Genomic DNA, 17,205 nt, shown 5'->3' with positions numbered 1-17,205 from the left:
GCGTTTATACAGAAGATCAAAGCCTAATTGGGCTACCCCAAAAATGAACTAAGATACGATATGAAAGAGAACTTCCAACATCAGCACTCTCTGGAAGACTCATGCCAGAAGATGATCATCAAAAAACCCCAACAAAGATCCACGCACTGCTAGAGCTGTAGATGCACTCATCCCACCAGCTCCTGGACTTGCCATGGGAATGAAGGAGATATCTAAGCTGGCCTGTGCATACAGTAAAAGAACAAATTTGACTGGATCTATACTGGTGGAACTCAACCAAGAATTAGGAGAAGTGCAAATTGTAGCGCTCCAAAATCTTACAACTACAGACTATTTACTGTTAAAAGAACATAAGGGATGTGAACATTCCCCAGGAATGGGTTGTTTTAATTTGTCTGATTTCTCTCAGACTGTTCAAGTTCAGTTGGACAATATCCACCATATCATAGATAAGTTTTCACAAATGCCTAAGGTGCCTAACTGGTTTTCTTGGTTTCACTGGAGATGGCTGGTAATTACAGATATGCTTTGGTTATGTAACTATACTCCTATTATGTTAATGTGTGTGCGCAATTTAAGTAGTAGCTTAAAACCTATACATGCTGAAGTTACTCTACAAGAAGATATGTCAAAGAAATAATCAATCTTCCCAGGTTTTCTTCCGCCTGCTACTTCTATAGCTTTTCTTCTTCCTTCCTAATTACAACCCTTAAATAGAATTCGTGCCTCATATCAAATTTACTGAGTATCATAATTCTTCCACGTGGTAAAGATACCTCAAGACAAATGCTGGGCATAGAAGCTACAGGGCATAAATATGCAAAGAAGTAAAAAGCTAACCATTTCAAACAATAAGGCTTCTCTCTCACTTACCAACTTTACATTTCCCTGTATGGCCCCAGAAGATGACTGGTTAGCCAGAGACGGGTAAGATTCCTCAAGGGAGGAATAACCTAAGACAGGCACAGTCGCAGGGGGGTCATTAGGTGAGAAATTGGGGATCAACAGAGGTGAGGCTTAGAACCTCACACCCCCTGTTCTGAGAGAAATCTTCTGCATACGTGGATGTTTTATTGCCCATGTCTAGCTTGGATTAACACATAGTCTACAGGCACACACCTGATCATCTACATTTGCTCTCTTACAACACTAAACTATGTTTTCTACCTTTATCTTGTATCTACCTACCACTTCAGCATTTTATTATTAAAAATAATAATAATAAAGAGAGAAATGTGGTATCCACATATAAATCAAGTATAAAAACCAAATGAGTATTCATATTTGAACTGTTTATAGTTCATAATGCATGAGCAAAACCGAAAGTTTCTGTGATGACTCCCCTTGTACTGTTCACTATGTAAGTTATTATGTAAGAATTTGTTCTCCATGTAAGAACTTGTTTGTTATGCCTCAGAAGATTGGAGACTGACGAAAATTAGGCTTGGGGTGGATTAATGATTGTGCATTGAGCATTGACTCCCCTATACAGAATTTTATTGTCATTAACAACCATTTGATCAATAAATATGAGAGATGCCCTCACAAAAAAAAAAAAAAAAAAAAAAAAAACGGACAGACTTCCAATGGTAAAATAAATAAGTAACCGGGATGTAATGTATAGCATAAGGAATATAGTCAAGATATTGTAACAGCTTGGTAGGGTGATAGCTGGAACATAGAATTATGTATATAAATGTTTTATCACTGTGTTGTACACTTGAAACTAATGTAATGTAATACTGTGCATCAACTACCCTTCAATAAAAAATAATTATCTAAAAAAAAAAAAAAGACTCAAATCAAACTTCTAGAGATAAAATACAACAATTTATACAGTGAAAAATACACCAAATGAGATTAAAAAGGTAATTAAACACCTGCAGAAGAATGAAAACTGTAGGAAATACAGCAGTAGGAACTATCCAAAATGAAACAGAGAAAAAAAGATTGGCAATGCAATGAAAAGAGTATCAGTGAGCTCTGTCACAACTTCACATGGTTCAATATGTGTAACAGGAATCCCTGAAAGACCAAAGGGAAAGGGGGAAGAAAAAATATCTGAAGACATAATCAGAAAAAAGTACAAATTTGCTGCAATTTATAAACCCAGAGATCCAAGAAGCTGAGTAAACCAATGAAAATTATATCCAGGCACACTATAAACAAGTTGATCAAAAGCAGTGATAGAATAAATACAGACAGAGAGGGAAAAATAAGATACATTACATGCAGAAAAAAATTAAACTGATAAAATTCTGAATAGAAATAATACAAAGGAGAGGACAATGGAACAGTATCTTAAAGTACAATAAGAAAAAAGCTTGTCACACAGAATTCTATACCCATCAAAAATATCATTCAAAAGAATAATGACTTCTCCAAACATACAAAACTGAAAGAGTCAGACTTCAATATCTAACTCAAAATGGACAAAACAGCTAGACAAAAGTTCAGCAAGGAAAATGAAGATGTAAATAATACTATAAAACAATTAAACATGACACTTACAGAACACTCCAACGAACAATATATACATTCCCAAGTGCATGTGAAACATTCTATAGGGTAGATCATGTTAAGCCATGAAACAAGTTTCAATAAATTTAAAAGAATTGATGCAATATTATCTAATGCCATGAACTGAAATTGGAAATCAGTAACAGAAGGAAATTTATAAGATTCAGAAATATATGGTCAACAAACTCCTGAACTCCTAAACAACCAATGGGTCAAAGAAATCACAAGAAAAATTAGAAAATACTTTGAGATGAATGAACTGAAAACACTACATACCAAATCCACAGGATGCAAAGAAAGCAGCCCTTAAAGTAAAATTTATAACTATAATAACTACATTTAAATAGCAGGAAATCTCAAATCAGTAACTTAAATCTCCATTCTGAAAAACAAGAAAGAAGAATAAACTAAAACCAAAGCAAGAAGGAAGGAAATACAAGCAAGGCAAAAAAGAAATAAAAGGAGGGGAAAAAAACTGACGAGACCAAAATTTGGTTCTTTAGAAAGATTGGCAAAATTGATAAACCTTTAGGCTAGACCAACCAAGAAAAATAAGACTCAAATTACTAATCAGGAATTAAAGAAGGGACATTATGAATAACCTTATTGAGACAACAGAATGAAAAGCAAATACTATGAGCAAGTGTATTCAAGCCATTATGTAACCTCAATGAAATGGACAAACTCCTAGAAAATAAAACTACTGACACTGACTCAAGAAAAAAAAGAGAGAAGAATATATGAATAGTCTGTAATAAATAAAGAAATTAAATTAATAATCATAAATTTCCCACAAACAAAAGCCCAGGACAAAGGTTTCACTAGTAAGTTCTACAAAATTTAAATAATTAACACCAATCCTTCACAAACTCATCTAGACACCTCCCAGCTCATTTTATGAAGCCAATATTATGCTGATAGCAAAAGCAGAAGAAGACATCACAAGGAAAAAAACCTATAAATCAACACTTTGTATGAATTTAGATGCAAAATGCCTCAAAAAAAATCCCAGCAAACTGAATCAAGCAGAGTATTTAAAAGATTATATACCATGACCAACTGGGATTTATCCTACAAATGGAAGGTGTTTCACTATATGAAAATCAACCAATGCTATACATAATAATAAAACTCAACAATGTAAAGACATAATAAGCAATTTAAAAATGGGCAAAGAATGGACATTTCTCCAAAAGAGAAAATCTGTGATAGATTTATACAATAACCCTAAATTAACTACTAAAAAATGGCCAATATGCACATGAAATGATACCCAATGTCATTAGTCATTAGGAAAATGCAAACCAAATCACGGTAAGATACCACTTCACCACTTCATACCCACTAGGATAACTATTAAACACACACACACAGAGGAAACAACAAATATTGATGAGGATATGGAGAAACTACTTACCTCATACATTGCTTATGGGAATATAAAATGGTACACTCACTGTGGAAAACAGTTTGGCAGTTGCTCAAAAAGCTAAACACAAAGTTGCCGTATCACCCAGCAATTCTACCCCTAGGAATATACCCAAGAGAACTGAACATACATCCACACAAAAACTTCTACACAAATGTTCATAACAGAATTATTCCTGATAGCAAAAAAGTGGAAATAACCCAAGTATCTATCAACTGATTAACAAATAAACAAAAGGTGGTATATCCATAAAATGGAATGTTATAAAGAGGAATGAGGTACTGATACATGCTACAACAGGAATGAACCTTGAAAACATTATGCTAAGTGAAAGCTAGACATAAAAGGCCACATATGGTATGATTTCACTTATATGAAATGTCCAGAATAGGCAAATCCATGGGCACAGAAAGTAGATGAGTGGTTACCAGGGGCTTAAAGGAAATTATTCTAATGGGTATGAGGTTTCCTTTTGGGATGATGAAATGTTTTGGAATTAGACAATGTTAAAGTTGCACCATCATTCATGTGAATCCTATTTAAACTAAAAAAAAAAAGAATTTATTCCAAATACACCTATACTACTCTAAGAAATGTTAACAGAAGTCCTTCAAGCAGAAGGAAAATTTAACAGATGAAGACTTACATTTATGCAAAGGTGAGACCCAGAAATGGTACTACATAGGTAGATACAAAATACTTTTTCTTATTTTTCAGTGTCTTTAAAAGAGACTGACTTTTACAAAAATCATAAAGACAGGAAGTAGAAGAGTGGTTGCCAGGGGCTGGAGTAAGGAAGAAAGAGGAGTTACTGTTTATTAAGTACAGAGTTTCAGTTTTACAAGACAAAAAGCTGTACATTCATAGATTTAAGGTGATGATGGTTGTACATTATGAATATATTTAATACCCCTGCACTGTGCACTTAAAAATGGTTAAGACAGCAAATTTTATGCTATATGTATTTTACCACCATAAAATAAACTGAAAAAAATCCAAAAAGACTACTTAAAGTAATTACAATATACTTTTGGGTTTATAATATATGCAGAAGTTAAACATATGGTAACAGCACAAAAGTAGAGATAAGGGAAATGGAAGTAGTGTTACAAGTGCCTCACACTATACATGAAGTGATAACAACACTAATTGAAGCTGGACTGTGGTAAAATATATAAAATAAAACCTAAATCCACCAACAAAAAAGGAAGAAAGGACTGTAGCTAACAAGCCAACAAAGGAGATAAAATGGAATCATAAAAAAAATTCAGTTAGTCCAAAAGGCAGAATAAAAAGAAAATAAAGAACATATGGGACAAACAGCAAGCAATTAGCAAGATGATTGTTTAAAATCCACCATACACTAATCATATTAAAAGTAAATGACCCCAACACTCAGTTAAAAGGCAGAAAATTTCAGACTGGCTAAAAAGGCAAGGTGGCAACTATATGGTGCCTATAAGAAACCCATTTGAAATACAGACACAAATAGAAGATACACACCAATCAAAAGAAAGTGGGAGTAGCTAACATTAAAAGCAAAGTAGAATGAGTTCAGAAGAAACTACACAATACTCCAAAAGTTTGCTTTGTACAACTGTTATTATTTCTTCCTTAAATGTTTGGTAGAACTCACCAGTGTAGCCATTTTGACCAGATGTTTTCATTATGGGAAGGTTTTTAACTACAAATTTAATTTCTTTAATAGATTGAGAGCTACTCAGGTTATCTATTTCTTCTTGAATGAGCTTTCATAATCTTTGTTTTTCAAGAAATTTTCCTGTTTCATCTACATTATCAAATGTAATGGCAAGAAGTTACATTCAGTTATTCTTGCTTTAATGTCTATAGGATCTGTAGTGATGTTTGCTCTCACTTCTGATATTGATAATTTGTGACTTCTCTTTTATTGTTGATCATTTAGGCTCTAAGTTTTTCAATTTTTCAATCATGTCAACAATCAGCTTTTGATTTCACTGATGTATTATTTTTCATTTCACTTATTCCTGCTTTCTTGTTTCTCCTCTTCTGCTTACTTTGGATTTAATTTGCTTTTCTAGTTTCTTAAGGTAGAAGCTTAAGCCACTGAACCCTTTTGTCGTTTTTATATATTTAGACATTCAGTACTAAAGAATTCCCCTCTAAACACTGCTCTAGCTGCTACCCACAAATTTTGATATTACATTTTCATTTTAATTCAATTCAAAATGTCTTCTGATTTCTCTTTTGATTTCTTCATTGACACATGAGTATTTTAGAAATGTATTATTTAGTTTACAAAATATTTGGGAAATTTCCCAACTATCTTTCTGTTGCTGATTTTTAATATGCTTTTCATTATGCTAAAAAAAAATGCTTTGCATGGCTCTAATTCTTTGAAATTTATTAAGACTTGTTTTATGGCCTATAATACAGTCTATTTTGGTAAATGTATTTGGTACATGAAAAGAATGAATATGTTGTTGGATAAGGTATCTTATAAATACCAATTAGGTTAACTTCATTGTTAGTGTTTTCTAATCCCTTACTGATTTTCTGTATACTTGCTCTATTGAGAATGGTGTTGAAATCTCTAACAGTGGATTCCTCTATTTATTCTTGCATCTGTCAGTTTTTGCTCTTTATATTTTGAGGTTGTATTAGGGCATAAATAATTGTAATTGGTATGTTCTCTGATTAATTGACCCTCTTCATCAGTATAAAATACAGATATTGGGACTTATTCTTAAAAACTATTAGCAGGTAACACTGAAGAAACTATTTATGGTAGTCCCCCCTTATCCACAGATGATATAGTCCAAGACCTCCAATGGATGCCTGAAACCACAGATAGTACTGAACTCTGCATATACTGTTTTTTCTTATACACACATATCTATGATAAGTTTAATTTATAAATAGGCACAGTAAGAGCTTAACAATAATAAAACAGAACAATTATACTGTAATAAAAGCTATGTCAATATTGTCTCTTTCTCAAAATATGTTATTGTACTATACTCCCCTTCCTCTTCTTCAATGATATGAGATGGTAAAATGTCTACATGATTAGATTAAGTGAAATAAATGACGTAGGTATTGTGACACAGCAACAGGCTATTACTGACCTTCTGACAGTAGTATATCAGAGAGAGAATCATCTGTTTTCAGACAGTGGCTGACTGCAGGGAACTGAAACCATGAAGAGTGACACCACGCATAAGGAGGACTACTGTAGTTACTGTTATTTCTCTTCCTCATTTTATAAACCAGGTGTTTGTCTTACCGTATCATCAAGACCATCTATATGTAAAACCACTGTTTTGGCACGTTTGTTTGTAGTTCCCAGAAAAAACTGAGCTTTCCTTCTACGTGAATTCATTTCATTGAAACTATCGCCATCTGCCATACTGGAAGACTGAAGAATGTCATAGATTTCAGAAGCCAGAAGTTTTGTTTCTCCTGGAGTTGTAGTCCTTGTAAAGAAACACATATAAATTAATAAATTAGTCCTGTCTTCTACTGATTCTGTCATTTTATTCCTCAACTTTGTGAAGCCTTGTTTTCTTCATTCTGATGTTTTGTTCAATTTAGAAGAAATACCAGTGAATCCTAGAATAATCAATAATGTAGAAAAGCAGTTAGTCTATAATAAAGTCTTTTAATTTTGTTTTAAACCCATGGGTTCATTGAAATTCAAAACTCATCACTACAGTGGCATAAAAGCACATTTAATCAAAATCATTAAATAGGAAATCAGCTAAGAAGATCAGGATATAACATGTCCCTGAATTAACACTAATATTCAGCTCTCAATGTGAAAGTACCCTGACCATCAAGAAATGCAAACACAAAAATCCGAAAGAAAACAAATTAAGAGAACCTTCATATTAGAGTTATTTAATAAAGACATTTCTTAGTAAATTCAAACTAATTCTATTTTTTAATTTATATTTTTAACTTATATTTTACAGAACATGTATTGTAAAACTGTAACTCAAACAAAAGTACTCATTCTAAACTTTCAAATCCCACTATTGCTCCTCACATGAACATCTAATGCCATACTGTCCAACAGAACTTTCTGCATTGACAGTAAGGTTCTACAGCAGCACTACAGAGGTCTACTCACCAAATGTGCCTACCAAAATCTTGAAATGTGTTAAGTGCAACTGAAGCAATTAATTTTATTTACTTTTAATTAAATTCAAATAGCCACATGTGGTTAAGTGGCTACCATATTAGACAGCAAAGATCTAATGGTTCTTATTACTTTGTTGAATAAACAATAAGCACACATAACTGTACAAAAGCAATCCTCATTTCACCTATACATATATTCAAATTAAGTCCAAACCTTGTAACATACATTCAAGGTCTTTAAAATTTGTCCCCATTCAGCTCTACCAACATCAGCTCCTTTTGTCCTTTATAAATACCTTTTATAGGTCCTTTCCTTCACCTAAAGTGTATGCTTTCAAACTCTTTATTTCTCCCTTGAAGGTTCATATCAATCAGCATCTTCTTCAGTGAAGCCTCTCCATTCCAAAAACCCATTCCTTCCTCTGCATTCAAAGTACTACACTTGGAATTATTCTACTGATCTTAAGTACTATTTCTTTCTCTTCAAGAATAGGAATGTATTCTCTCTGTGCCTTCCAAAGAGCCAAACAATTTTTTGTACAATCTATTTGTTTACTGAATGAGCAGAAATACTTCTATTTCTGATGTTCAGACTATACACTTGGTTGATTATATAAATAGAGCTTCAATTCCAGGGATTTTAATCTGGCAGTTTTCTGGGCACTCAATTTACTAATACTAGGTGCTTTTCTGGGCCACTGTTGACTACAGAAATCAATGACTTTGAATGACTTTGGCTCTGTATTGTAGGAAGCTATCAAAAAGACCATTTTTTAAAGGAGATGTCTCAGCACTTTTCTAATAGCTGTTTTACAGTTTATTGAAAAGGTCACTGCAGTTCTGAGATATTTTAAGTACTAGCCAACCACAAGTTGTAAAGAGTATGAGGACAGTGGTTAGAGGCACTCAGGAATTTAAGAGGAAACAACCCCTTTCCACCTCAATACTGTTTTTACCAATACTGCTTGTATTGAATGAAAGAAGAAATCATCACCACACATAATTGGAGATTCATCTAATAACCTTTTTAAAAACATACATACTATTTAAAAACTTTTTAATATATTTCTTAATGAACCAGTAGTGACAAAAAATATTAAAAGATTGTAACATCAAATTATCACCTTCCTGTTCTGCACTGTAAGAATTTGTAACAGTAGTTCTTAACTGAAAAGGGCTACTAACTAACCCCTTTGGGAATCTGGTTTAAAATTACAAACTGTTACACAGAAAAATGCAAATCAAAAAATTCTCCAAATCAATTTCAGTAAGTTTATGTCCCTACCCAAACCATTCAGTTTACATCAACCTCAGTTAATTTTTTTCAACTGATCTAGAATTGGAGGAGGTAGAATTGCAATATGGTGACTTTACCGTTTGAAAAAAATCCAATAAATGGAAATTGCTCATGAGAATTAGTACTATTTGAAAAAAATAGTGATAAAAAGACACAAAAAGTCTACTCTCTTAGACTCAGTAATTCTCCCATTAGAACGTAAGAGAAAAATCCATGAAAAAAGAGTAATCCAAAATATAAAATAATCTTTTATGCAGTTAGACAAAGAACTTTTAGAACAGTACTGTCCACCATAACTCTCAGAGGTGATGGAAATGTAGTCGCTGACCACATGACTACTGAACACTGAAAATGTCTAGTGTGACTAAAGAACTGGTTATTAAATTTGATTTTAATTAATTTAAATGTAAATTGCTACATGTAACTACTGACTACCATATTGGACAGAAGTTTTAGAAAAAAGGAAAAAATGCTTCTGTTGTCAGCTTAAGCCAGCTTTCTTCTCCTGGTTAATAATTGTGCCTACACTTTTGATAAACCATTCCTCTAAGACTCTTTCTGACTAAGGTCTTGAAAAAAATATTAAAAAAATAAGTGACTATTTTCTCAATTCTCCCAAGGATGGTATAAAGCTAGAACCATTCCAGATTCACAGGAGAGAAGATGATCTATATATCTAATGGATTCCTTAGGGCTTTGGAGCTTAATTCTCTCATAAACCTCTTCCTGGTTTCCACATTAGTGGCAACAGAGTGAGGGGAGAAAGTGCCATTTACTCATAAGAACAATTTGCATAAGTAATATACGTGCATTTGTAATTGCCAATGTAGCTATGGAGGCTGCTCACACTAACTTTCTATTAGAAAGCTGAGGATTTACAACAAAACTACAATTTATAGAGTCACACACACTATGTCTGCTTACATAAACAGAACAAATACAGAGTAGCAAAAATGGCTATATGAAACAGACACTCCTATCACCAGAATTTTTAACTTCCTTATTTCATAGTTCCAAACTTTCTTCATTTTTACAAAGTAATAAATTCCTTTCTGGGAGAGTTTCAATTTCTATCTACTTAACACTAAGAGATTTTAAAATTACAGAATAATAAAATAAATTTGTTACCTTAAGTATGTTCTCAGGTGTACCTCACAGACTTCTTTATTGCTATCCTTCCTATGAAAGGGTTAAGAGAATACCTGTGTTTATAGACCCAGATCTCTCTTAAAACTAACTAAAATTGTGTCTTAGGAAAATGAAATTTAGAAAACCACATAAGCAAACTGAGTTACAAAGTTGCTTCTTGATCTGGACAATGTATGAAATATCAAATATCTGCATATTGCTATTAAACAAATCAACTATAAATAATTATTTCCATATAAAAAAAGGCTTTTAAAACCAAAAAGAAAAATCCAAGAGCATCTATATATTTGGAATATATCATAATCTGAAAAAACATAAAACAAAAAACAAAATTACTGCTCAAATACTGTGATTCAAACCGTTCAAGCAGAAAAAGCCTCAAGTTATCTGGTACATTTGGCCATAAATGTAAGAGAGACTGTATAATTAAACAGTATTAATTGCCTTACTCTTCTTAGGCAAGTGAAAACTGAAGGAAGTGATTAATGCCCTAGATTTAGTTCAGTCTTTAAAATCTGACATCAGGAAAAAAAGACTATCTTGGAAAGCTCTTTCATCTAAGTAATTGGAATTTTACTCTCAGTAATTTACTATTCTGTAATGAAGTATACTGATTCCTCACCACTTTTTCTAATTAGCTATCTGTATTGAAAAAGGTTCAAAATGTTATTCATAAAACACAACTAAACGAAGAACTCTGATCTATATATATTATCTATCAAAAATATTTTTTATTCTGAATATAAGAATATATATCCTTATTGGTCATTTTAAACACCAGTTCACTGTAATTCTAGATGTTGCTAATAACATTTTGTATTATCCATAAAGGTCAATTAAGACTTCCATATACCTTATGAAAGCAATGAATATACTATTTATTGCTAAAGACTTTATCTCATCTTTTGAAAAACTTTACAACTTTTCCTTTAGGAGCTGGTTTGCCTTTTTTTTTTGTCTGTGTTGTTTGCTAAGAAAAAGTGTTCTTATAACATTTATGCAACCCAGAAAACACCCATCTTTTATGCAAAAACAATCTTAACTTAAGAAGGGTTCTAAGAAGGCAGTTAACAGCTTTGTTTAGGTAACATTGAAGGCCTAGACTGGGAAATTAGAGGATTCTTGAGCCAAAGCCCATTTATTTACATATCATCTATGGCTGCTTAAACCCACAAGGGTAGAATTCAGTAACTGCAACAGAGACTGTATGTTCAGTAAAGTCCAAATATTTACTGTCTGGCTTTTTACAGAGAAAAATTTGCCAACCTCTCTTCTAAATAATTTCCCCCCAAAATTAAAAAGAATTACAAAGGATGTGGAATATAACTGCAGCCATTAAGAATAACATTGTAGGAAATGGTAAAGATACCTCAAGACAAATGCTGGGCATAGAAGCCACAGGGCAAAAATCTGCAAAAAAGTAAAAAGCTGACCTTTTCAAACAATATTGCTTCTCTCTCACTTACCAACTTTACATTTCCCTGGATGGCCCCGGAAGATGACTGGTTAGCCAGAGACAGGGAAGATTCCTCAACGGAGGAACAACCTAAGACAGGCACAGTCGCAGGGGGGCCATCAGGTGAGAAATTGGGGATCAACAGAGGTGAGGCTTAGAACCCCACCCCCCCTGTTTTGAGAGAAATCTTCTGCATCCGTGGATGTTTTGTTGCCCTTGTCTAGCCTGGATTAATACTTAGCCTATAGGCACACACCTGATCAACTACATTTGCCCTCTTACAGCACTAAACTATGTTTTCTACCTTTATCTTGCATCTATCTACCACTTCAGCATTTTATTAAAAATAATAATAATAATAACAATAATAATAAGGGAGAAATGTGGGATTCACATATAAATCAAGTATAAAAATCATACAAATAATCATAATTGACCTGATTGTTTATAGTTCATGATGCGTGATCAAAACCGAAAGTTTCTGTGATGACTGCCCTTGCACTGTACACCATGTAAGAACTTATTCACTATGTAAGAATTTGTTCACCATGTAAGAACTTGTTCGTTATGCTTCAGAAGATTGGAGACTGTTGAGAATTAGGCTTGGGGTTGATTAATGATTGTGCATTGAGTCCCCTATACAGAATTTTATTGTTGTTAACAACCATATGATCAATAAATATGAGAGATGCCCTCTCAAAAAAAAAAATAATAACAACATTGTAGGAAAGAAAATGGTTATATGGAAGAATGCTCCTCATATATTAACTAAACTACTACTACTGTCTTTATCTTTTATAAGATAAACTGGCACCATACTTCTCAAAAACAACATAAAGATCAAGGTTAAATGAAGCAGTATTTTTCAAGAATCTCAAGAAAACAAAAGGTGAGCCATGAATCCAGTCCAGCTGTCCCTCAAGTATCAAGGCTATAGTAAAAGAGTTTTAAGCATAAAAGAATTCAAGGAATATTTGAAACTTTCTTGAGCAGTTTACTAGACAATGAGCTTCAACCAACAGAGATGACTGGGAAAACTTTAACCAAAGGACTGATGATGAACATTTTATATATTTAACTGTAGATCTAACTTTAAAACAAAGATGGGGAAATTCTAATGTAAGAATATGTAAATGTGCTGACAAAGTAGAAAAAAATGCAACTTAAAAGCAAGAAAGGGGAAGGGAAAAGAGAAAAGTACAAAAAGTTCAATGACCATGAATCACATACATAAGGGAGTCAAAGACTACAATTAAACACTAACAATGAAGAGAGTGCATGCTTAAATAAGAAAACAGACAACACAGAACATTTTTTAAAAGTACAAAGGCGTGGAGGAGCCATGATGGCAGTGTGAGTAGGGCAGCGGAAATCTCCTCCCAAAACCATATATATTTTTGAAAATGCAACAAATACAAATATTCCTAAAAGAGAGACCAGAAGATACAGTACAACAGCCAGGCTACATCTACACCTGCGAGAACCCAGCGCCTCACGAAGGGGGTAAGATACAAGCCGTGGCACAGCGGAACCAGGGCTCGCCCCCTACCCCAGCTCCCCAGTGGGAGGAGAGGAGTCAGGGTGGGGAGGCCATGGGAGACCAGGACTGCTAAATATCAGCCCTAGTCATCTGCACAGGGAGCGCAGACACACAGTGCATGGTGTGCTGGATACTAGGGAAATAGAACAGTAAAACCTGTGAGCGGGTTCCGACAGCTGGCACCCCTGGGACAAAAGAAAAGTGAGTGCTCTTTAAAAATCTTAAAGGGACAGGAGCCTCACAGCTGGATGGAAGCATCCTGGCACACTCAGCCTAGCAGCTGGGAATCCCAGAGAACTCCAGGCACCCTAACCCACTGGGCGGCAGCACAGCTCTGAGGCCCCTCACAGTGATTAACAGCCTCCCACCCATTCACCTCTGGCGCAACCCCACCATAACAGAGCTGCAGCCTGAGACGGGCCATGCACACAGAACCTCCACCGCAGCCACCGGGGCCAGGCTCAGAGGCCCCGTCAGCGTGCAGCTGCCCAGCACAATCCACCAGGGGTCGCCATTCTCACATGAAGGGAAGGTGACAGGCAAGCAGGAAGGGACTTTGTTCTTCCAGCTGAAACATGCGCCATCGGCCTACAAATATCTCTATCGCCATGAAAAGGCAGAAGAATGTGATACAGACAAGAATAACCCAGACATCCCATGAGAGGAAACCTGGGGAGATAGATTTAACCTATCTTCCTGAAAAAGGATTCAAAATAAAGGTCACAACCATGCTGATGGAGCTCCAGAGAAAAATGCAAGAGCTAATGGATAAAGTTGGGAGGGAGAATACAAAAATAAAACAACCTCTGGAAGGACTTAAAAGCAGAATGGACGAGGTACAAGAGGCTGTTAATGGAATAGAAATCAGAGAACAGGAACGCAGAGAAGCTGACTCAGAGAGACATAAAAGGATCTCCATGAATGAAAGAATATTAAGAGAACTGTGTGACCAATCCAAACAGAACAATATCTGCATTACAGGGGTACCAGAAGAAGAAGCGAGAGAAAAAGGGATAGAAAGTGTATTTGAAGAAATAATTGCTGAAAACTTCCCCAAACTAGACGAGGAAATAGTTGCTCAGACCATGAAAGCACACAGAAATCCCAACAGAAATGACCCAAGGAGGACAACACCAAGAGACATAATAATTAAAATGGCAAAGACCAAGGACAAGGACAGAGTACTAAAGGCAGCCAGAGAGAGAAAAAAGGTCACCTACCAAGGAAAACCCATCAGGCTATCATTAGACTTCCCAACAGAAATCTTACAGGCCAGAAGTGAATGGCATGATATATTTAATGCAATGAAACACAAGGGCCTTGAACAAAGAATACTGTATCCAGCACAATTATCATTTAAATATGAAGGAAGGATTAAACAATTCCCAGACAAGCAAAAGTTGAGGGAACTTGCCTCCCACAAACCACCTCCACAGGGTATTCTAGAGGGACTGCTCTAGATGGAAGCACTCCTAAGGCTAAATAGATGTCACCAGAGAAAATAAAATCAAAGCAAAGAAAGCAGACCAAGCAAATACTAACCAAAGACAAAACATAAAATCAACTACCCACAAAAGCAGTCAAAGGAAACAAAAAAGAGCACAGAACAAAAAACCCAACATATGAAGAACGGAGGAGGAGGGATAAGAAGGGAGAGAAATAAAGAATCACCAGACAGTGTTTATAATAGCTCAATAAGTGAGTTAAGTTAGACAGTAAGATAATAAAGAAGCAACCTTGAACCTTTGGTAACCATGAACCTAAAGCCTGCAATGGCAATAACTACATATCTTTCAATAATCACCCTAAGGGTAAATGGACTGAATGTACCAATCAAAAGACACAGAGTAATAGAATGGATAAAAAAGCAAGACCCATCTATATGCTGCTTACAAGAGACTCACCTCAAACCCAAAGACATGCACAGACTAAAAGTCAAGGGATGGAAAAAGATATCTCATACAAACAACAGGGAGAAAAAAGCAGGTGTAGCAGTAATAGTTTCAGACAAAACAGACTTCAAAACAAAGAAAGTAACAAGAGACAAAGAAGGACATTACATAATGATAAAGGGGTCAGTCTAACAAGAGGACATAACCATTATAAATGTATATGCACCCTATACAGGAGGACCAACATATGTGAAACAAATACTAACAGAATTAAAGGAGAAAATAGAATGCAATGCATTCATTTTCGGAGACTTCAACACACCACTTACTCCAAAGGACAGATCCACCAGAGAGAGAATAAGTAAGGACACAGAGGCACTGAACAACACACTAGAACAGATGGACCTAATAGACATCTATAGAACTCTACACTGAAAAGCAACAGGATACATTCTTCTCAAGTGCAAATGAAACATTCTCCAGAGTAGACAACATACTAGGCCACAAAAATAGCCTCAGCCAATTCAAGAAGAATGAAATTCTACCAACCAACTTCTCAGACCACAAAGGTATAAAACTAGAAATAAATTGTACAAAGAAAGCAAAAAGGCTCACAAACACATGGAGGCTTAACAACATGCTCCTAAATAATCAATGGATCAATGACCAAATTAAAACAGAGATCAAGCAATATATGGAAACAAATGACAACAACAACACAAAGCCCCAACTTATGTGGGACGCAGAAAAAGCAGTTTTAAGAGCAAAGTATATACCAATCCAGGCATACTTAAAGAATGAAGAACAATCCCAAATGAATAGTCTAACATCACAATTATTGAAATTGGGAAAAGAAGAACAAATGAGGCCTTAAGTCCGCAGAAGGAGGGACATAATAAAGATCAGAGAAGAAATAAGTAAAATTGAGAAGAATAAAACAATAGAAAAAAATCAATGAAACCAAGAGCTGGTACTTTGAGAAAATAAACAAAATAGATAAGCTCCTAGGCAGACTTATTAAGAGAAAAAGAGAATCAACACACATCAACAGAATCAGAAACGAGAAAGGAAAAATCACGATCGACCCCAAAGAAATACAAAGAATTATTAGAGAACACTATGAAAAGCTGTATGCTAATAAGCTGGAAAACCTAGAAGAAATGGACAACTTCCTAGAAAAATACAACCTTCCAAAACTGACCAAAGAACAAACAGAAAATCTAAATAGATCAATTAACAGCAACAAAATTGAAGCGGTAATCAAAAAACTACCAAAGAACAAAACCCCAAGGCCAGAAGGACTTACCACAGAATTTTATCAGACATACAGAGAAGACATAATACCCATTCTCCTTAAAGTTTTCCAAAAAATAGACGAGGAGGGAATAATCCCAAACTCATTCTATGAAGCCCGCATCACTCTAATACCAAAACCAGGCAAAGACAACACAAAAAAAGAAAATTACAGACCAATATCCCTGATGAATGTAGATGCAAAAATACTCAACAAAATAGTAGCAAACCGAATTCAAAAATACATCAAGAAGATCATACACCATGACCAAGTGGGATTCATCTTAGGGATGCAAGGATGGTACAACATTCAAACATCCATCATCATCCACCACATAAACAAAAAGGACAAAAATCACATGATCATCTCCACAGACGCTGAAAAAGCATTTGACAAAATTCAACATCCATTCATGATAAAAACTCTCAACACAATGGGTATAGAGGGCAAGTACCTCAACATAATAAAGGCCATATATGATAAACCCACAGCCAACATCATACTTA

General features: G+C 34.7%; 1 protein-coding gene across 1 annotated transcript in view; it reads right to left on the bottom strand.

The window, feature by feature from the left end:
* ARMC1 (armadillo repeat containing 1) overlaps positions 1 to 17,205 on the bottom strand; it is a 67,763-nt gene that overhangs the window by 25,532 nt on the left and 25,026 nt on the right. The window contains exon 4 of the mRNA XM_036907501.2: positions 7,215 to 7,404. Coding sequence (XP_036763396.1) covers positions 7,215 to 7,404 — 190 coding nt within the window. The remainder of the gene's footprint in view (positions 1 to 7,214; positions 7,405 to 17,205) is intronic.

Source organism: Manis pentadactyla, chromosome 3 (genome assembly GCF_030020395.1).
Source record: "Manis pentadactyla isolate mManPen7 chromosome 3, mManPen7.hap1, whole genome shotgun sequence".
In the NCBI taxonomy this organism is placed as follows: Eukaryota; Metazoa; Chordata; class Mammalia; order Pholidota; family Manidae; genus Manis; species Manis pentadactyla.
The sequence above is the reverse complement of the archived record's forward strand: the minus strand, read 5'-3'. Positions and strand labels throughout refer to the sequence as shown.